The 20,052-nt window shown below is 40.6% G+C and overlaps 1 protein-coding gene across 1 annotated transcript in view; it reads right to left on the bottom strand.

Annotated features, from left to right (window-relative positions):
* The window catches only part of tspan15 (tetraspanin 15), a 36,139-nt gene that overhangs the window by 2,936 nt on the left and 13,151 nt on the right, over positions 1 to 20,052 (bottom strand). The window contains exons 5-7 of the mRNA XM_080039487.1: positions 5,280 to 5,396; positions 3,543 to 3,593; positions 1,850 to 1,966 (exon numbers count right to left, since the gene is read on the bottom strand). Coding sequence (XP_079895613.1) covers positions 1,850 to 1,966; positions 3,543 to 3,593; positions 5,280 to 5,396 — 285 coding nt within the window. The remainder of the gene's footprint in view (positions 1 to 1,849; positions 1,967 to 3,542; positions 3,594 to 5,279; positions 5,397 to 20,052) is intronic.

Raw genomic sequence — 20,052 nt, 5'->3', positions numbered from 1 at the left:
TGGGCTTATCGTTTTATTCCACAACAAGTAGTAACAGAACATTTTACTGTTACTACTTGTATAGGGTAGTTACTTACTAATAATGACAATTACATCATCATAAAGTTATTTGAAAGCGGTTAAAGTGCAGGACGATTGCACTGAAGGCCTAGGTGTAAAAGACACGGCCCGCCACTAATATACACACACTGGCCCTCATTTATCAAACTTGCGTGGAAACTGGTGCAGATTCTGGCGCAAATACCTCCCTACGCCAGGTATCGCGTGGGATTTATCAAACAGTCGTATCTCGCCAATCTCAGCGTACGCTAGGCCATTATTGATAAATGTGGCGGCTGAAAACAATCGTATCACGCCCCTATATTTTCTCAGTTTAGAAGCCTCGTCCAGAGGTTTTACGATATGGATATGCGCATTACGGCACAGAAGAGGAACTTCTCTGAAGTAGAAATTGACAGAATAACAGCGAAAATAGAAAAAAAAATTGTTTCATTTCGGAGCATTACAAGCGGCATCAAAGAATGACAGAAGGCAGCAGTTAGGAAGGAAATAACTGCTGCGGTCAACAGCATTGGTGTTGACAACAAACTATCTCCAGCTGGCTGAGGATTTTGCATTTCAGGTTTACATCAGTAGGCTATCGCTCAAATGCTATAAAACAGCATATACAATTATATGTCGCCATTTCTTTACATAGAAGAAAAAGTGGTCTGACTCAAAAATCGCCACTAAAAAAAGCGTGTTGCTGTTCTGAAATGCAACCAACGTGCGGGCATAATATAAGTGGTAGAGGAGAAAAAGATGCACCAACTGTCCGATAATGGTCCCCATAAAAGAAATACACGTCTGCAGAGATTTTAATGATTAGAATGTATTGGCCCTTTTAGATAGCACTACTCAAAAGGGTTTTAAAAACTAAAAATAACACATTTAGGGCCAGTTTCACAGACATGGATTAAGCCTAGTCCTGGACAAAAAAGAATTTTGAATGGAGATTGTCCATTGAAAGTACAATTTAGTCCAGAACTAGGCTTAATCCATGTCTGCGAAACCGGCCCTTAGCGTTTTACTGTATGACAGCATGCGCTTGGCACGAGTGGTCAGCCCGGCCGTCAGCTGCACAAGCCGACCCGCCAACGATCAGCTGTGAGAGCACCCACTGTCCTGCTCCACCAGCAGATCAGAAAAACGTGCCGGTTAAAGGTGGAAATAAATCGCTCGCTTAAGCGATCAATGACACATTAAAAGAGGAACTAACATCTAAAAAGTGTGTCAAATAAATAAAATGTTAAGCTGAATGTTGTGCCGTGTATTTTTTATCATAAAGAGCAGTGTAGGCCTACTACATATTTAATACTTAGGCTAACATTTTGAATGAATGCAGCCCCCGTGCCTCAGTGTCCCCCCAGCTGATCCAAGACGGAGTCCCATGCAGCGCTCCTAAGTGGCCGGTGTGCGCACTATTGAATCAGCTCTCCTACTCAGTTGCACACCATAAGCTGCACATTTTAAAGTGAATAATATCTTTATTTTGGTCTGAGCAAACACTGCATTTGTATTATCTTCTAATAATTGTCCAACAAAGTCATCGGCTACCTGGCACAGCCTGCACTGCGAGTCCATGCTGTTTACAAACTTGCGTACATGAGCTGAGAGCTGGCGTGGGATTTGAGCGTATCCTACGCTAACGTCCATATTGATAAATGCAGAGATTTGCGTGGAAATGTGCGTACACCCACTTTTCTGGTCTACGCACGGATGATAAATGAGGGCCACTGTGTGTGTGTGTGTGTGTGTGTGTGTGTGTGTGTGTGTGTGTGTGTGTGTGTGTGTGTGTGTGTTTGTGTACCTGAGGCAGTAGGATCCCCAATAGCAGTCCAGCCATAATCTTATAGTTGTCCATCAGCCAGATAAAGAAAGCATCAGTGCAGCCTCTGATATGGATCATGTCAGTCAAGGACAAACGCTATGAGAAAAAAAAACACTTATTAGTTTTATTTTTCGCTGTTATGGTTTTACAAGGCAAGGCAACGTAGTTTTGTTTATATAGCACAATTCATACACTACTGGGCAATTCCGAGTGCTTCACAGGGGCATAGACATAGACAAACATCGAGATTAGACATTAGAATCTGCATTTAAGACACAATAAAACAAAGAGCACTAAATCAAATTAAAAAAAAATAAAATTCAGAAGACAATAAAAACAAGTGAATACAAAGTCTTCAGATTTAATTAAAAAGAGCTGAGAGTTGCAGCAGACCTCATGCTCTCTTGGAGTTTGTTCCAGATATGTGGAGCATAAAAACTGAAAGCTGCTTCTCCATGTTTAGTCCTAACTCTGGGGACTGTAAGTAAACCTGTCCCAGACGACCTGAGAGCTCCGGATAGTTCATTACGTATCAGCATATCAGAAATATATTTGGGCCCTAAACCATTCAGTGCTTTTTAAACCAACATCAGTCTTAAACAAATAATTTGATGAACAGGAAGCCAGTGTAAAGACCTCAGAACTGGCTGGGGTTATGTGATCCATTTTTTTTGGTCCTGGTGAGGACTCAAGCAGCAGCGTTCTGTATTAGCTGAAGCTTTCTGATTGATTTGGTGGGAAGACCTGCAAGGACACTGTTACAGTAGTCAAGTCTACTGAAGATTAATGCATGGACAAGTTTTTGCAGATCCTTCCGAGACATAAGTCATTTAGTTCTTGATTATGTTCTTAAGATGGTAGTAGGTTTAGTAGTTTCGACGAATAATCTAACAACAGAAACACATCAGTAATTTAAGGCTGTTGTTTTAATTTAAGGCTGTTGTTAAGAGTTTGAAGTTGGACTCCATCGGAAATAGTGAATGTTTTTAGTTAATAATCGTATTTGTATGTTTTACAACTGCACTTAATATCGAACTTGTATTTTGTATTGTATTGTGTTTTATGTGTAACTGTGTTCTGCTGTCTATCTTGGCCAGGTCTCTCTTGAAAAAGAGATTTTAATCTCAATGAGACTAACCTGGTTAAATAAAGGATAAATAAGTAATGGAGGATACATTCATTGGTGTCAAGTTATTTGACATGTTTTGTTTTAACATTTTATTTTATCTAAATAGTTCTACATTTAAATATGAGTAAATATGAATAAATTAACAGAAAATGCCCCCAGCAAGTCCCAGCAACATCATGGATCTGTGAAGCCTTATCTCTTTTAAGCAGTCAAACAGGAGGGGACATTTTAGGTCCAGCAAAAAAAAAATACTTCCAGGATTATAACATCTTTATTTCATCTGTAGATTTCATTTTCCTTCATGTGTGCCAAAAACATCTTTACTTGTGAGTTGTACTTTGCTCATATGGGCTGGGGAAATAATGGTGGGTACCTCTCACCAACATGCTGGTGAGATGCTCTGGCTGTCACAGCAAAACTCTTCTATATTGTTTTAACCTGGCATTAAAGGAGAGGTGCTGCACTTTAATATGGTAAAAAATAAATCTGTCTTTCCTTATTTCAGTCATACAGTATACAGTAAGTCAGTCTTTGAAGTCCTACCTCTTTTTCCAACGCCTTGTACCCACACAGAGTGTTGGCCACTTCATAGGGCTGCAGGGGAGAGAAGCAAAGAGAAAGAGTTTGAGCTGAGAGGTAGAATAACAGAACAGACTGAATACCTTAACAACTTTCAGCATGAAGAAGAGTCAACAGAAGTTTTTGCCGAAATGTAAAAATCTTTAGAGAAGGAAACTGTTCATAACCAGAAATAGCCAAGGAAACAATGAAACATAATGTCCTCTCTCATGAACACACAAATGTCCTGTCGCCTTTGCATGAAAACTGTGAGATTATGAGTGTGTGTTTGGAGAAATGATTGTGTGCATGCGAGCGTGTACCTTATGACTTTGAGCTTGTGGATTTCCATATTCAAAATGTAAATCTATTCATACATTCAAATAAGATACGATAAACCGCTGATCTCTTGTGGCCATCTGGCCTCAAGAGGAAGGGAAAAGGGATCAACCTTTGTAAGACAATAGGTATTATTGGATTTTTTCTTATCTTTGTCTATCTTTAGAATTATGATTTGTAGTAAGGATACATATTTTGCCCATCATCCTGCATAGTGATTGTTTGCAGTGAATTCTTGTTTGTGACTGAAGAATGAAATACACCTCCAAAATGACAAAACAATGATGGAACATGTGCAAGAATGGCATTGGCCCATCAACTGAAGGTATTTGTTGCTGCTTGATGTTGATATGAACATTCAGGCATGTAATTAAAAAAATATATATATAATTACTAAAAATGTTAAGCCTGCACGAGCGAACCTAAAATCGGACTGGGTGTGCGACCAGACCAAAAGCAGTAATAAAAACTATATAAAAACGTCTTTTTTTGCACTGATGGTCTCGTTTGCTGTTAAAGGTAATGTATGATTATCAGAGGAAACATGAGGCTGTTTAAAAGATATTTAAATGTTACTCGTAGCCGCTTTAACGCATGATACATGTAATTTATTCATTCATGAAAAATTATCTGGGACCCAAGATATCTCCATTGTCAGAATTATGTTCTTAATATAATTATGGAGAGATGATAAACTTTAGAGACTGCGGCTCCAATTACACTAGACCATTTATACTCATCTATTTATCTGATAGCTGATAACAAATAGTCCAAGAACTGAAAACAGTTGTATGGCATGTGACTCACAATAATGCAAAACAGTAGAATAAGAAAACATTAAAGAATTGCTGGTAGTATGACTGTGAAAATGTAATTTAATATTGTAAAAGAAGAATTTGTTTTCTTATATCTGTTTCATGAGTCAACCTATGCCACATCCAACGGTTGTCTGTCTGAATAAAAAGTTTTAGTTTGACCCTTTCCCCGTAAACTCTGGGGTATGAAGGTGTATAAATGCCTGTACCTGTGTCTGGCATGGCAAAGGCTTAATCATCATTATGAGGATGATGACATGCATTTTGATTGCAACTCCACACAATTACAGCTATTACTATAATGACATAGAAACGGAACAAAGTTTCCAGGTCTTTTTAGAGCCATTATAAATAGTATATGGAGCCAGGAATTATTAAATATTCAAGCCCTTTAGGTATATTACACATGCTTGAATTGACAAAGTGACATGAAAAGTAGAAATAGGGGTGATATTACATGATACAACAACAAACCCATCACAGACAGCCAGCACATATAACAGTAACAGCAGGTAAGGTAGCAGTTTAGAGTGATAACACCAATTGTAATGGTAGTACTGGTACCTACCTTAGTAGTAATGCAGCAGGTATAAGGGACACCGCATGCCAATGGACCAGGTGCAGAACAGTTGTGGTACATGTTGACTGCCCAGTCTGAATACTCTTTCCCTCCACAACACGTAAACTGTCAAAGACAAGAAAGATGGTAGAGTGAGGAAATTAGAAGAAGTTAAGTCAAAGAAAGATGTAAAGAGAGATGGGGGGAAGACATATATAAGAGATAGAGAAGGGAGGCAGGAATGAGGAAGAGGGGAGAGCCAAATCAACTTTTACTGCTGTGCTGGCGTAAGGTCAGCAACATTGTGAGATAAAATGAGCCAAAATGTATGACAATTTACATTGTTTATTCTCTGTGAGTGTGTCCCTCTTTCTTAAAATTTTCGAAAAACAGTGTAGAAGTGGTGATAGGACTGGGCCCTATCTATACTATGATATACCACTATTATCCACAAAGTATGTCATGATAACAATTTCTCAATAGGGCAAATAAATCCCAAACATTTGACATAATTGAATAGAAACACTCCAAAATCAATCATTAGAAGAGTAACATGTTTAAATTATAAAACAATGAGATCAAACTATAACATTACAATTCCATAAAAAGTAAACAATTTATGGTCCACTATAATCCAATCCAATACAAAAAGTCTGTGGCCATAACTTATGTGTTTCCTCCCGACTCAATCAATAACACACAATGCTGTGACACCATCCAATTTTGTTTCATTGCCCTCGACTTCAGCCATTACTGACACACCCTGGAGAAAAGAAAATATATTTACTTTATAGGGAATATAAACAAGCTTTAAAGGTCACATAGTATGCTAAATGCACTTTTTAAATGTGTTCTAACGTAGCCATGGGTCCACGGTGTGCCTAGAGACTGCCAAAATATTTAAAAAAATAACAATCTCTCCTTTTCTCACTCTCCCCCTTTCTGAAACCCCCACCCCTCCCCCCAAATATACTCCGGTCAGAATTCTCGCTGACTATTACGTAATAGTCGGCACAGCCACATCCCCATATTTTCTTTATATGTCCATGCTTCCCCCCCAGAAATGTCCACCGTGCACTAGTCTATGATAACCCCCCCCCCCCCCCCCATTTCTTATTGGTCCACGGCCCCGCCCCGAGATCTGATGGAAAATTTTCCGAGCGACAGCCATGTTGTTTTCCCCGCTAAGCGACAAGATGCCCTTAGTACAGCCTGAATGTTACATACACCAAGACAGAATGCTTTTGCTCATACTCCACTAATTTATCTTAACCACAGCAGTCTATTAATGCCTCGTTTTTAATAACACAATGGATAGGAAGCTACCTGTGCTTTTTTTTAAACGGTGAAACTAAAATAATAGTTTTTATTGGTAGTTTTGCCTGACTGGTGTATAGCTATTAGCTTTGGGACAAGCAACCAGCTTTTGCTCATAACACGCTGTTTATATTCCCCACAGCAGTCTGAACATGACTCGTTTTTAACATGACAAAGGATGGGAAGATATTCCTGTAGAAATCACACTTTGAAGCTACTGTTTTCACTGGTTTAAATCGTCTGAGTCTTATTTTTAGCGTTAGCGCCCATGTAGCTTCGGTTGTAGCACCAAGTTTTGCTCCTAATACACTAACATAGCTTTCCCCTTGCAGTCTAATAATGCCTCGTTTTTAATAACACAACGGATAGGAAGCTACCTGTGCTTTTTTTTAAACGGTGAAACTAAAATAACAGTTTTTATTGGTAGTTTTGCCTGACTGGTGTATAGCTATTAGCTTTGGGACAAGCAACCAGCTATGGCTTAGCTCCGGGTAAACACTGTGTTCGCAGTCACGCAGTATCTCTCTAGTATCGCGAGAGCACGGCAGAGACGGTGGGAGAGCCCCATGGACATATTGTGAGGAAACGGAAGGTTCTCCGTGAGAATGGTGACTGATTCCCTCACTGCAATCTGGTGTGTGGCACTGATTGGCTGATTGGACCCAGGTGTGAGGAGATGATATATGCCCTGAGATCCCAGTGCTCTGTGCTGCTCATTATCTCACCTTAAGAGGTAGTGAGAGGTTGTTTCAAAGTGCTCTCTGTGTTAAGTTTTTCTAGTCTTCTGCTTTACTTGTGTGTTTCCGTTCAGCTGCTTGGCAGCGGTGGTTTAGTTTGTGCTTTAGTTTTTCTATATTAAAAGGTAGCCTGTTTGGCCCTTTCTAGCCTTGTGCTTTTTGTTTTCTCCCCCTCCCCTTCTTCGCGTTAGCGATTTAGTGGTTATCCCTCCGGGGATAACTTTAAGACACCCTTTGGTCCGCACCTGTGCCCCAAACCCTCCCCCCAGTCCTCACAGAATGAGCAGCCCAATGCAGGGCACAGCGGACCCCACTAGTGCTGACAGTTTAGAGGTCCATAGGCAGGCAATTTCTGCTCAAGGAGCCATGTTGGGCTCACACGACCAAACCCTACGTGCCATTGTAGAGCAACAGGCCTCGCAGGACTGCATGCTTCGGGAGATACTGGCCCGTTTACAGCCACCTGGGCCAACCCCTACCCAAGCACAAGCACCTCCAGTTCCACCCCATGACCCTTTTGTAGGCCAGGAGACCAAGCTGGCAACCCCAGCCCGCTATGACGGGCATCCAGGGAGGTGTAAGGGATTTATAACCCAATGCTGTTTAGTTTTTGAGTTACGACCCTCTATGTTTAGCACCGACCGAGCCCGGGTCGCATATATAATATCCCTTCTTTCGGAAAAGGCCCTTTCATGGGCTACAGCCTTGTGGGATAGGCAGACTCCAGTCTGCGCTGACGCGCCCCTCTTCATGGCGGAGATGAGGCGCGTGTTCGACCACGATGTTAGTGGCCACGAAGCAGCCAAACGCCTCCTTAGGTTACGTCAGGGCTCTGCAAGCGTTGCAGAATTTTCAATTAAATTCCGGACTTTAGCTACGCAGTCAGGTTGGAACAGGGAGGCTCTAGTGACCACTTTTAGTCATGCCTTGTCTGAGAGAGTTCAGGATGAGCTCGCTTCCCGTGAGGTTCCAGATTCACTTGAGGATTTAATCTCATTGGCTATTAGAATTGACAACAGAATTCGTGAGCGCAATAGAGAGAGAAAACAAGCGTACACCCACCAGATGTCTGAGGAGTTTAGCATCCCTTGTGAAAGACCTACCCTGCCTGAAGGGTCCCTTAACAATGATGATCAGGAACCCATGCAAATAGGACACGCACGGCTTACTCCCGTGGAAAGACGGAGGCGTATGAGCAGTGGCGTGTGTCTATACTGTGGGAGTGTGGGTCACTTCATTCGCCAGTGCCCCTCAACGCAGAAACACAATAAGCAGGGAATCAGGGTAGGCGTGTCAGACCTTGGGGAGGTCTTGCAGAGTCGTAATAATTCCCCTCCCGTGGTCAGTAGTTGCACCCCTTTGCCCTTTGAGTTATTATGGGATGGACACTGGCGCGCCTTCTCTGCATTTGTTGATTCAGGAGCAGCAGGTAGTTTTATGGACTCAACCCTGGCCCGAAAGCTCAATTTACCCATTTATGATCTTCCTTGTCCACTCGCAATTAATGCAGTGGATGGGCAACCATTGGGTAGGGGTAGGGTTGAGAGGGTCACCTGCCCGATTTTCATTCGCATCGGCAATCACACGGAAGAGATTAAGTTTTTTCTTATTGATACACCTCAGTTACCCCTCATTCTGGGACACCCATGGCTCAAGGAACACAACCCTCACATCAATTGGAGGACTGGGAGGGTGATGAGCTGGGGTCCAAACTGTGCATCTCACATGATGGAATCAGACTCTGTTCAACGCCAACCTGTTGGATGTGAGCCCCCTCCTGCCACAAGTGCCTCTGTCTCAAAATCTCACAGTTCAGTAGGCCTTCCCTGTGCTACCCCCAGTGACCACCTGACTCTCGGGGTTATTGAGACCTTGACTCCCTCTGATTCTTCGCCCTCTGTGTCTCTTCTTGCAAATGGGGTTCCTGCAGAGTGCGCTGAACTTAGTGAAGTCATTAGTAAACATAAGGGCCGTCCACGTTCAAAAAATCAGAGGCTAAATGCCTTATCTCTACGATTCCAGTGTTCAGATAGTGACAGTTCTCCAGAGCCCATTGTGCCCCTTACCCACATCTGTGCCCCACTGACTGGGGAGATTGACACAGTGGTTCAGGGGGCTCAACAGCAGGAGCCGGACCCAGGAGGGGGGCCCCAAGGCTGTCGGTATGTTCCGGCACGAGTGCGATCACAAGTGCTTGAGTGGGGCCACTCCACACACCTCACAAATCACCCTGGTGTTCGTCGCACTATTGGTTTTCTCAAACGGAGATTCTGGTGGCCCCGGATGGGTAGAGATGTGAGCGAGTTTGTGGCAGATTGCAAAATTTGCGCCCGAAACAAGACGTCACAACAACATTGCCGCCCAGCCCCAAACTATCGGGTGGGTCAGAGGGTGTGGCTCTCCACAAGGGATCTCCCACTGCGGGTAGAGTCTCGCCAATTGCCGCCACGTTTCGTTGGTCCCTTCAGGATCATTCGAAGGATAAACCCCGTCAATGTTCGCCTCTTGCTTCCTCGGTCCATGAGGATTCACCCCGTGTTTCATGTTTCCCGCCTCCAGCCAGTCTGTTCCGATCCACTAGCCCCTCCAGGGAGGCCTCCACCCGGGGTGGGTGGGGGGTCCTGTTGGAACGTCAGGTGCCGTTCCTTAGAGGGGTGGTCCTGTGAGGAAACGGAAGGTTCTCCGTGAGAATGGTGACTGATTCCCTCACTGCAATCTGGTGTGTGGCACTGATTGGCTGATTGGACCCAGGTGTGAGGAGATGATATATGCCCTGAGATCCCAGTGCTCTGTGCTGCTCATTATCTCACCTTAAGAGGTAGTGAGAGGTTGTTTCAAAGTGCTCTCTGTGTTAAGTTTTTCTAGTCTTCTGCTTTACTTGTGTGTTTCCGTTCAGCTGCTTGGCAGCGGTGGTTTAGTTTGTGCTTTAGTTTTTCTATATTAAAAGGTAGCCTGTTTGGCCCTTTCTAGCCTTGTGCTTTTTGTTTTCTCCCCCTCCCCTTCTTCGCGTTAGCGATTTAGTGGTTATCCCTCCGGGGATAACTTTAAGACACCCTTTGGTCCGCACCTGTGCCCCAAACCCTCCCCCCAGTCCTCACACATATAAAGAAAGCCTGGCAGAGAGGTGGAAGGGGCCAGCCAGATCGCACAAATATAGGTCATCCTGAGACCAGAGGACAATCAGGGTATAGAGGCTTGCTACAATAAATGATCTGAACAGGTTTTTCAGCAAACATCTAAAAAAATAAGTATTAGGGACTACTTAGACCATATAAAATTGACAGCAAAGTGCATAGTCTGTGAGCTTTAATGCGCTATCCAAAATAATTGAATTGCTATTGGTTTTTCGCTCAGAGCTTTTGAGTCGTAATGATTTGCTACTATTTGCTACTACAAACAACTTAATTCGTAGTTTTAATTGAGTGATGCCATATCACATACAGTACTGTGAAAAGCTTGTCAGGTGACCACCCTATTGGTAAACCGCAATTATGTCATATTTAGTTGAATATCAAAGATAAAAACGAAAAAACAAAAACAGGATTTCCGTATGTTTTAGACCTAGACTGCTCATGGTGGGCACTTTGACTGTTCATAGCAACAGAAGCACATATGTAACCAATTAAGTAATTCGTATTAATTACACACGTGTAACAAGTCAAACAATGTGAAAGGTATATTACTAGGATAAACATGACAAACATCTATGAACAAATGCTTTTCAATATTTAAATTAAAAGAGAGAACAAATAAGACAAATCATTAGACCCCAAGAGAGACAGTCAGAATAAATGAATAAATCTGAGGCTGCGAGGTGCAAGGCGTACGTGGGTTGACATGACAGAATGCTGTTTTTCTAGAGATGGGTGAGGAGGACGCAAACAAGAGTCACAGGAAGGCACATCAATTATATTAAGTCATTTACGTCTGCTACCGCTATAGGCATAACACAAAGGCATACCAGTTTAATAGGTGAAACTGAACAGATAACCCAATCCCACAGACACACAGTCAATCTTTGGGAAGATTGATGTCGGGGTTCAGTTGCAACCTCCTGAAGGGGCAATCTCTCAAAACACCTATCAACCCCAATGAGACTGCAGGAGATAAGGGATGTACTTCGATCCCCTTAGACTATAAATAGACACTTACTTTCACACTAAGGGTGTTTTCACACCTGAAGCTCTGCAACAGATTGTTGATGGACGTGCATCTGACGTCTGTGTTTTCTATACAGTGGGTAGAATTCCTCAGTTTGAATGAATGACTGAAGAAAAATGTATTAACAGATTCATTTTCCGTAGTGCTGTATAGTTCAGGAGGCCGACCAGACCCAATGCACACCTCCTGTTTGACTAAGAATTGTATAAGAAAAAGAAACTTGCTCATTTACCATCCTGTGACTCATTATCCATGCTTTTTCCTTCACTTGTATCTCCTACTGTAGTCTGCTGGTATCACATGTGAATGTCTCTTTAATATGTTATCCCATCGTCAATTGATTTTTCAATGTTGGATGACAACCATTCCTCTGAGGTCAATTACTGGGAGACAGTCCTCAGAGTCAGTGGTGTCTCTGAAACATTTGCAGAAGGAGTGATGGAGTTTGTGGCCGACTGCCTAACTGACCAATGACAAGGCTGTTTTCTGACAGATTGGACTGACTGATTGCACAGCTGGTGTGTGGGCTGCAAAGACAGTAGTCAGATAATCAGGAGCTCCCTGCATGTGGCATCCACGCAGCGACATTTTGACAGACATTTCAGGCATGATTAGAGGTTCGCAATTTGAGAAGGCAAGAGTTTCAGGCAGATTTTGGAAAAACCTCAGAAAACAAATGTTCCTCTTCAGACAACTGCTGCTTTACATGAAATTGTTTATAATGTTGACATTCCATTTCCAGGAAGTAATTACAAACCATTATCCATCTGTTGAATCCTGCCAAATGACATGCTTCTATCATGTGCTCTTCCACAGCAATTAGAGAGACAGAAGCAGAGGACGAAGCAAAGGGAGGCTAGATCAACCAGCAGAAAACAAAAAAGGCTTTCAACCCTAGAGAGAAGGATGTTGCATTCTATAGAACAGAGTGTGTTTTGATCATCAGGGACCACTAAAATGTTTTTTTTTCAACGTTGTAAGTGCTAAAGGCAAAACAAATATGTACTCAAGAAAAGCTGCTAATGTGAAACTGGAACATTAAAAAGAGCTGTGTAATGGACATAGGAATAGGACAATAGTTTTTTTTTTTTTTTACTTTTATCCATCTAAACACTTTCCATCTTCTCCTGCGGACATTCCAACCCCCAGTTTAATCTTCTGTCTGTCTCCTACCGATTTGCTTTAGATTTCACTTGACAGGAGCTTTGTGTTCACTCCTCCCATAAAGCATCTGAACACCCACGATGGAACCTGGGCACCCAAATGATCAAAGGTAATGGATTTGATGATGTGGGGAAAGTATATTTTTTGGTTGTTTGGTTGTATGCTGACAATTTAGCAAATCAACAGAGTAAAGCTAATTTATAAACGTAATACATACAGTCTCGTGTGAAAGTTTGTGAACCCCTTGAACCTTTTGGAATTTTATTTATTTTTACCATTATTAATTCATTTTTATCAATACCAGTATTTTTTATATGAAATAACAGATGTTTGTTTATCAATTCAACATTTTTCTTTTCCAGAAATCAATCGTTAAAAGACATAAAACAAATTATTTGACAACTGTTGTATGTTCAAAAGTTTGTGAACCCTGAGCTGCATTGATTAAATCGAGCAAGTAAACACAATCAGATGGGCCAAATTGCGTCATGAAATGGACCAATGTAGTGAGAGATGTTTAGGAAAGAAATTGGGCGGCACTAGATAAAACAGAGATCAAACCAGGTCAGTTTAGGCTCACCAAAGTGAACCCATACAGGTCAGACATGCTAAAAGGGAAAACAATCTCAGAGGATCTCAGGAATAGAGTTGTGATGCTGCACATTTGTCTGGGGACAGCTATAAATTAATTTAAAAAAAGTTTGAGCTCCATCGGTCCACCATGAGGCAAATCATCTATAAATGGAGAGCTTTAAGAGTGACTGAACATCTGCCTAGAAGTAGACTTCCTTCAAAAATATCCATAAGCACCACAAGAAAAGTGATTTTTCAGTTGAAAGCCAACCCAAACATTACATCTAGTGATTTGCAGACCTCTCTTGTAGCATCTGGGACAGATGTGCATGGTTCCACAATAAGAAGAAAACTCAGTCAAAATGTCTTTCATGGGAAGGTTGCTGAAGAAGCCTCTGCTCTCAAAAAAGAACAAAACTGCTTGTCACAACTTTGCCAGAGAGCACCTGGAGATACCTGAAGTCTTATTCTGTGGACAGATTAGTCCAAAATTGAACTGTTTGGTCATAACCAAAACCGCCATGTTTGGGCAAAAACGCAACTCTGCCTACCACCAAGAGAACCTTCTCCCAAGTGAAGAATGGTGGTGTCAAATTGTCTGCAAATCTCCAGGTGTAATGTTTGGGTTGGCTTTTACCTGAAAAATTACTTTTCTTGTGGCGCTTGAGGATATTTTTGAAGGAAGTCCACTTCTAGGCAGATGTTAAGTCACTCATAAAGCTCTCCATTTGTAGATGATTTGCTTCACGGTGGACCGATGGAGCTCAAACTTTTTTTTAAATAATTTATAGCTGTCCCCAGACAAATGTGCAGCATCACAACTCTATTCCTGAGATCCTCTGAGATTGTTTTCCCTTTTAGCATGTCTGACCTGTATGGGTTCACTTTGGTGAGCCTAAACTGACCTGGTTTTATCTCTGTTTTATCTAGTTCCACCCAATTTCTTCCCTAAAGATCTCTCATTACATTGGTCTATTTCATCAATCAATTTGGCCCACCTGATTGTGTTAACCTGTTCGATTTAAGTAATGCAGCTCAGGGTTCACAAACTTTTGCACATACAACAAATCATTTGTTTTATGTGTTTTAACAATTGATTTCTGGAAAAGAAAAATGTTGAATTGATAAACAAACATCTGTTATTTCATATACAAAATACTGGTATTGATAAAAATGAATTAATAATGGTAAAAATAAATACAATTCCAAAAGGTTCAAGGGGTTCACAAACTTTCACACAAGACTGTAAATGCACAAGTTAATAAATGTGACACGGTGTAGCTGACATTAAAATGTTTCGTAAAATATGTAATCCCTGAAACATTTGGTAAAATACAAAATTACTCAAACAAAACCAGTGTAAATTATATTGAAGTATATTTCCTGTTATTTAGAATACTTTGTATTAACATACCTTAACTTATGTAACATTGAAACCACTTAAGTTGTACCTATTCAAAACGACACTATATATAGTAAATATACTCAAATTGAATAAAACATTCTTGATATTTTTGTATATCTGCTCCTCAGTAAACTCTTATTAAATATAATCAAATACATCTCAATTATAATGTTGTGAAAAAACATATAATAAACTAATTAAGAATGTCCTTTTAAAAAGCAGAACTCTAATACAACTTTACAATACTTATTGGAATTGCTTAAGCACAATGAGCAATGTATTCCACAGTACGAAAGTATACTAATCTTGAGTTATAATGCCATTGCAACTTATTTTCACATATTGGGTATTTGCCCTTAATGAAAAATATTAGAAATCAAACATTTAACACATTGTTTACATGCTAGGTATGGAATAGTATACAGTATGTCTTTTTATACTTTTACTTTGATCCGCTAGTCCTGCTATTAAAAAGCCAGGATATATTTATCTGAGCACCTCTGGATGTTTTATGTTGAGCACTCACGCTTCACAGGCTTGTTTGGTCCCACCATGAGGTTTTTAGACACCTATTATAACATCCTGGGTGGTTTCATCACACACTTGTCTACGATTTGATGACGGCCTAAATGTGATGGTTACCACTGAGATAGTAAGGCGGCCCAGTATTGCAATGCACTTCAACAGGTAGGGCATGCTGACTTTTCTACTTAAAACTCCAATAAAAAAGAAAAGTCAAAAATAATCTCCCCTAGAATGTTTTATATTGTATGAAAGCCCATAAGACTGGTTAGCTTCATATGGCCTTTTGCTTACAACTCCAGGCTTTCAAAATCAATGGGAGCTGCTTTGAAAATGGTCAAAAACAACCAGTTTGCAATCAAAACACTGCCAGAAAATATGTCAGAACTTGAAGTAATGATGATGCACCTCTGACGGTGAAATCGTTTTTTTTTTTACTATAATTAAAGCAGAATCAAACTGGCTGCAGTGTAAATTCTGACTAAAATTGGTCTGAAGTATTTGAGCGGTGAGGCGTATATGTGGGCAGGTGTCTGAATTTGCTTCGATTTCCGCCGACCAGGGGAATGAAAAATGGCCCATCCTTGCAGTAAGCCACTGCAGTAGCCAATATTATGCTTATTTTTCTGCTTCATTTGGTAAAGTAAATGTGACCTCACTTCACCACACCAGTAATGAATAAGCGGGAAGCCGTGAGAATACTTATTACTTAATTGAATTGATTCATTTGCAGAATTACAGGATATGAAACTTATCCATTGATTTTTGTTGTGGCTTCAGAATGATATTTTTCTCATTTCCTGTTTCCCTCCCTGAAACCATTTAATGGTGAAGTGGGCTATATACAGTCCCCTACAAAAGTATTGGAACAGTGAGGCCAATTCCTATATTTTTGCTGTAGACTGAAAACATTTGGGTTTGACACCAAAACATGAATATGAGACAATAGATCAACATTTCAGCTTTCATTTCCAGGTGTTTACATCTGGATCTGATACACAACACATAAGATAGCATTATTTTTAAAGGAACACCACATTTTAAGGTGAGCAAAAGTATTGGAACAGATAGACATACAATAAATTACAGTGAATAAAATGTAATATTTTGTTGCAAATTCTTCTCTTGCAATAACTGCATCAAGCCTGTGACCCATTGACATCACAAAACTTTTGCATTCTTCTTTTGTGACGCTTTTCCAGGCTTTCACTGCAGCCTTTATCAGTTGCTGTTTGTTTTGAGGGGTAACTCCTAGTTAGCAGGTAAAATGCATGCTCTATAGGGTTTAACTCTGGAGATAGACTTGGCCAGTCAATCTTCCATTTCTTGACCCTGATTAACTCCTTTGTTGTTATTGCAGTGTGTTCTGGGTCATTATCTTGCTGCATTATGAAGGATCTTCCATCAGTTTGGTTGCATATTTCTTTAAATTGGTAGACAAAATGTTTGTGTAAACTTCTGAGTTCATTTTGCTGTTGCCATCATGTGTTACATCATCAATGAAGAATAATGAGCCCGTCCCAGAAGAAGCCATGCAAGCTCAAGCCATGACATTGCCTCCACCGTGTTTCATAGATGAGCTTGTATGTTTGGAATCATGAGCAGATCATTTCTTTCTCCAAACTTTAGCCTTTCCATCACTTTGGTAAAGGTTCATCTTGACAACAACACAGTAACACATGATGGCAGCAGCAAAATGAACTTAAAAGTCTACAGAAACATTCGGTCTGCCAATTTAAAGAAAGAAGGTTTTAGACTGGCCAAGTCAATCTCCAGACTTAAACGCTATAGAGCATGCATTTTACCTGCTAAAGAGGAGACCGAAGAGAGTAACCCCACAAAACAAACAGCAACTGAATGAGGCTGCAGTGAAAGCCTGGAAAAGCATCACAAAAGAAGAATGCAAAAGTTTTGTGATGTCAATGGGTCACAGGCTTGATGCAGTTAGTGCAAGCGAAGGATTTGTGACAAAATATTAAGTCCTATTAATTTTAATTTATTTTAGGTCTATCTGTTCCAATACTTTTTCTCACCTAAAAATATGGTGTTCCTTTACAAATAATGCTATCTTCTCACTTGGGAATCAGATCCAGATGTATATACCTGGAATTGAAAGCTTAAATGTTGATCTATTGTCTCATATTCATATTTTGGTGTCAAACCCAAATGTTTCCAGTGTACAGCAAAAAATATAGGAATTGGCCTCACCGTTCCAATACTTTTGTAGGGGACTGTATTTATGTTAATATACGTGTTAAATCGCTCTATATTCATACAGTGATCACTTATATAGTGTGCGTGTCTCATATCTCCGATCTCTCAGTCACCCGCTCTGCATGTAATAGGCAAATAATTGTTTTCTGGGATCCCACAACTAATATCTAATCCGAAGAGAGAACGCTACAAACCGGCACCCGTCTCACTGCCGGTGCACGCGCAGAGCGACAGGTGGGTGAATATTTATGCGCCTACAATGGCGGAGCCGGTACAAATATTTCCCAATGTCTGTTTTGATGGTTTCTTTCATATTTTATCGCACTTACGGATCTGAGATGATGCTAGATAACTCGCTGCTTGAAGACTGCAGTGCATTAATGCGGTGACGTAGGGACGAGTGAGGGGACTGCTAATTGCAGTCACTGACAGGAAGTTAGCTAAAAGAGCCACTTCGCTCACAGCACCTTTAAGGCTAAACAACAGTCAAAAAGAGCGCTCTATAGAGTAGTTAAAATCCTGCCAACTTGTTCAGCTCTAAACCTGGCCAATCCCTGCGTGAAGTACAGGTGATGGTCAGATTGCCAATAAAGAAAAGGGTCAAGGTCACAGGTTATCATAATGAGATCCTGTCAGGTTGTTGAGATTGAGAACATGATGGATAATGGAGGATGAAACTCAACCCTGGAGAATTTTGATTTAGTTTCCAACTGTGTCTATGTGTTGCCTAAATGAACTGATGCTGACTCTGAGCTCAGTGCACAATAAGTGATAAAAGAAGTGCATCAGGAGGTCAAACCAGATAGGTGTGTGCGGTGCTGCAGGCGCATGGGACAGAATGTAAAGTGATTGTATTGTTTGTGGCAACTAAGGCCTTACGGTTATGTTGTGGCCTGCAAGAAGCTGCTACAGCCAGAAGGTTTAATGGGAATGAGAATTCCCTTGACATAAGAATAATGGATCTTCCAATCTATTCTGACGTCAGAAATGTGTGGGGGAAGGTGATTCTAGGCTCTGTTCAGTGTTGTAACAAGCACTTAGCTCAGGGCACACTCAAACCTTAAAGGGGACATATTATGCAAAAACTCGGGTTTAAATGTGTATTTCCGAGGTCTACTAGAAAAGGTTTTAATGGTCTATTGTACAAAAAGCCCATTAGTTTTCTACCAATGCCCATTTCTTCATTGCCTTTTCAGGCCTTTTTTGGCCTCTCCCTAAAAAATTTGGTTTTGACATCTACCCCCCTCCTATCTACATGGGCGTGCATGCACCGCCCTGCTCATTTACTCTATACCTACCTATATGGGCATGGCACACGCCCAGCTGTCAGTTTTGTTTACTTTTGGCCAATGCAGCATGGAGATCGATGTTACCATGTTTACCTTCATTTCTACAGCAAATATCAGCACACTTATCACTTCTAAACCAAAAGCTTTACAACTGAACCTGGTCAGGCAGGAGTCTGAGCTGAAAACTGTGAAAATTGCATCAAGATTTCTGGTTTCCCTGACATTATCCTCAGGTAAATACAGTTTAAATATGTCACAGTCAGTAACAGAATATGAGCTAAGTATTTATGAATAAACTCTCTAAACTTGTAACATACAACGTTTTATGTATGTCTCTACAGGTTAAACTGGGGAATGATCTACAACCCAGTGGAGTGAAAAAGCTTTGGTTGTGAAGCCATGCTGTAAATGTACAGTAACGTGGCAGGAAAGGAATGTATCATGTCAAGATCCACTGGAAAGACATTATCTTTTGTAAAAAAAAAAATATATAGAAACAATTACAGTCAGAGCTGCAAATGATCTGACACCCTTTCAATATCTAGTAGGTAATGTATCATTTGTATTGTGATCACTCATTTATAATAAAGTTTTACTGTTAAAACATGTATTGTGTTGCTTACTGTCACTGTTTGCTTCGTGTAGTAAAGGATTACTTGAAACTCACATTTTCATAGTCAGGATGTTGGACTAGTTTTCAGACCGATCTACATGCATTGACTTATACATTTTTTAATTCAACCCTTTATCTCTCTGAAGATTTTTTCTTTGAAACTGTATCATTACATTTTAAAATGACCAAAACCATACTTAAAAATAAAGCAGTTTATTCATAGCCAGTGAAATGGAAATATAAAGTGTACATAATTCAAACAGAAGCAAAGCCATATTGTATGTAACTGTCCAGTTGTTGCTGGTGGGCCCTGAAGAAGACCACCTGTTCCACCCAGTGAACAGTCCTCTGATGGAACAGATAGTGTGACGGTCCTTGTGGGTCAACGCTCCGTCAGGTCACCCAGATAGCTGTAAAACATGGCACATTCAATGTTACATCATGTGTAGCCTACATACATGATACATCTGTAGTTATGGCAAAGCTACAAACTAATGAAAATATATTTTTTCTTCCATTATTAAATAAGATGGGCCACTAATAAGTTCAGTATAGCCCTTGCTCAAGAAGAAACGAGTTCTGAGTGATACTGTGTGCTTTTTGAAATATAATGGACAGGAAACAAACAGCAGCAGAGGCAACTTACAGTAGGCTATTCCTGTCTATTATATGACACTGGAGAAGTAATAGGCCTACTGCTGCATGTACCACGACTGCTTGCATAACTACACACTGTCAACAACAAACAAATACTCTTCAGTTTCCAACACACCATACAGTTTCACCG

The sequence above is a fragment of the Ammodytes marinus genome, assembly GCF_949987685.1.
Source record: "Ammodytes marinus genome assembly, chromosome: 1".
In the NCBI taxonomy this organism is placed as follows: Eukaryota; Metazoa; Chordata; class Actinopteri; order Uranoscopiformes; family Ammodytidae; genus Ammodytes; species Ammodytes marinus.
The sequence above is the reverse complement of the archived record's forward strand: the minus strand, read 5'-3'. Positions and strand labels throughout refer to the sequence as shown.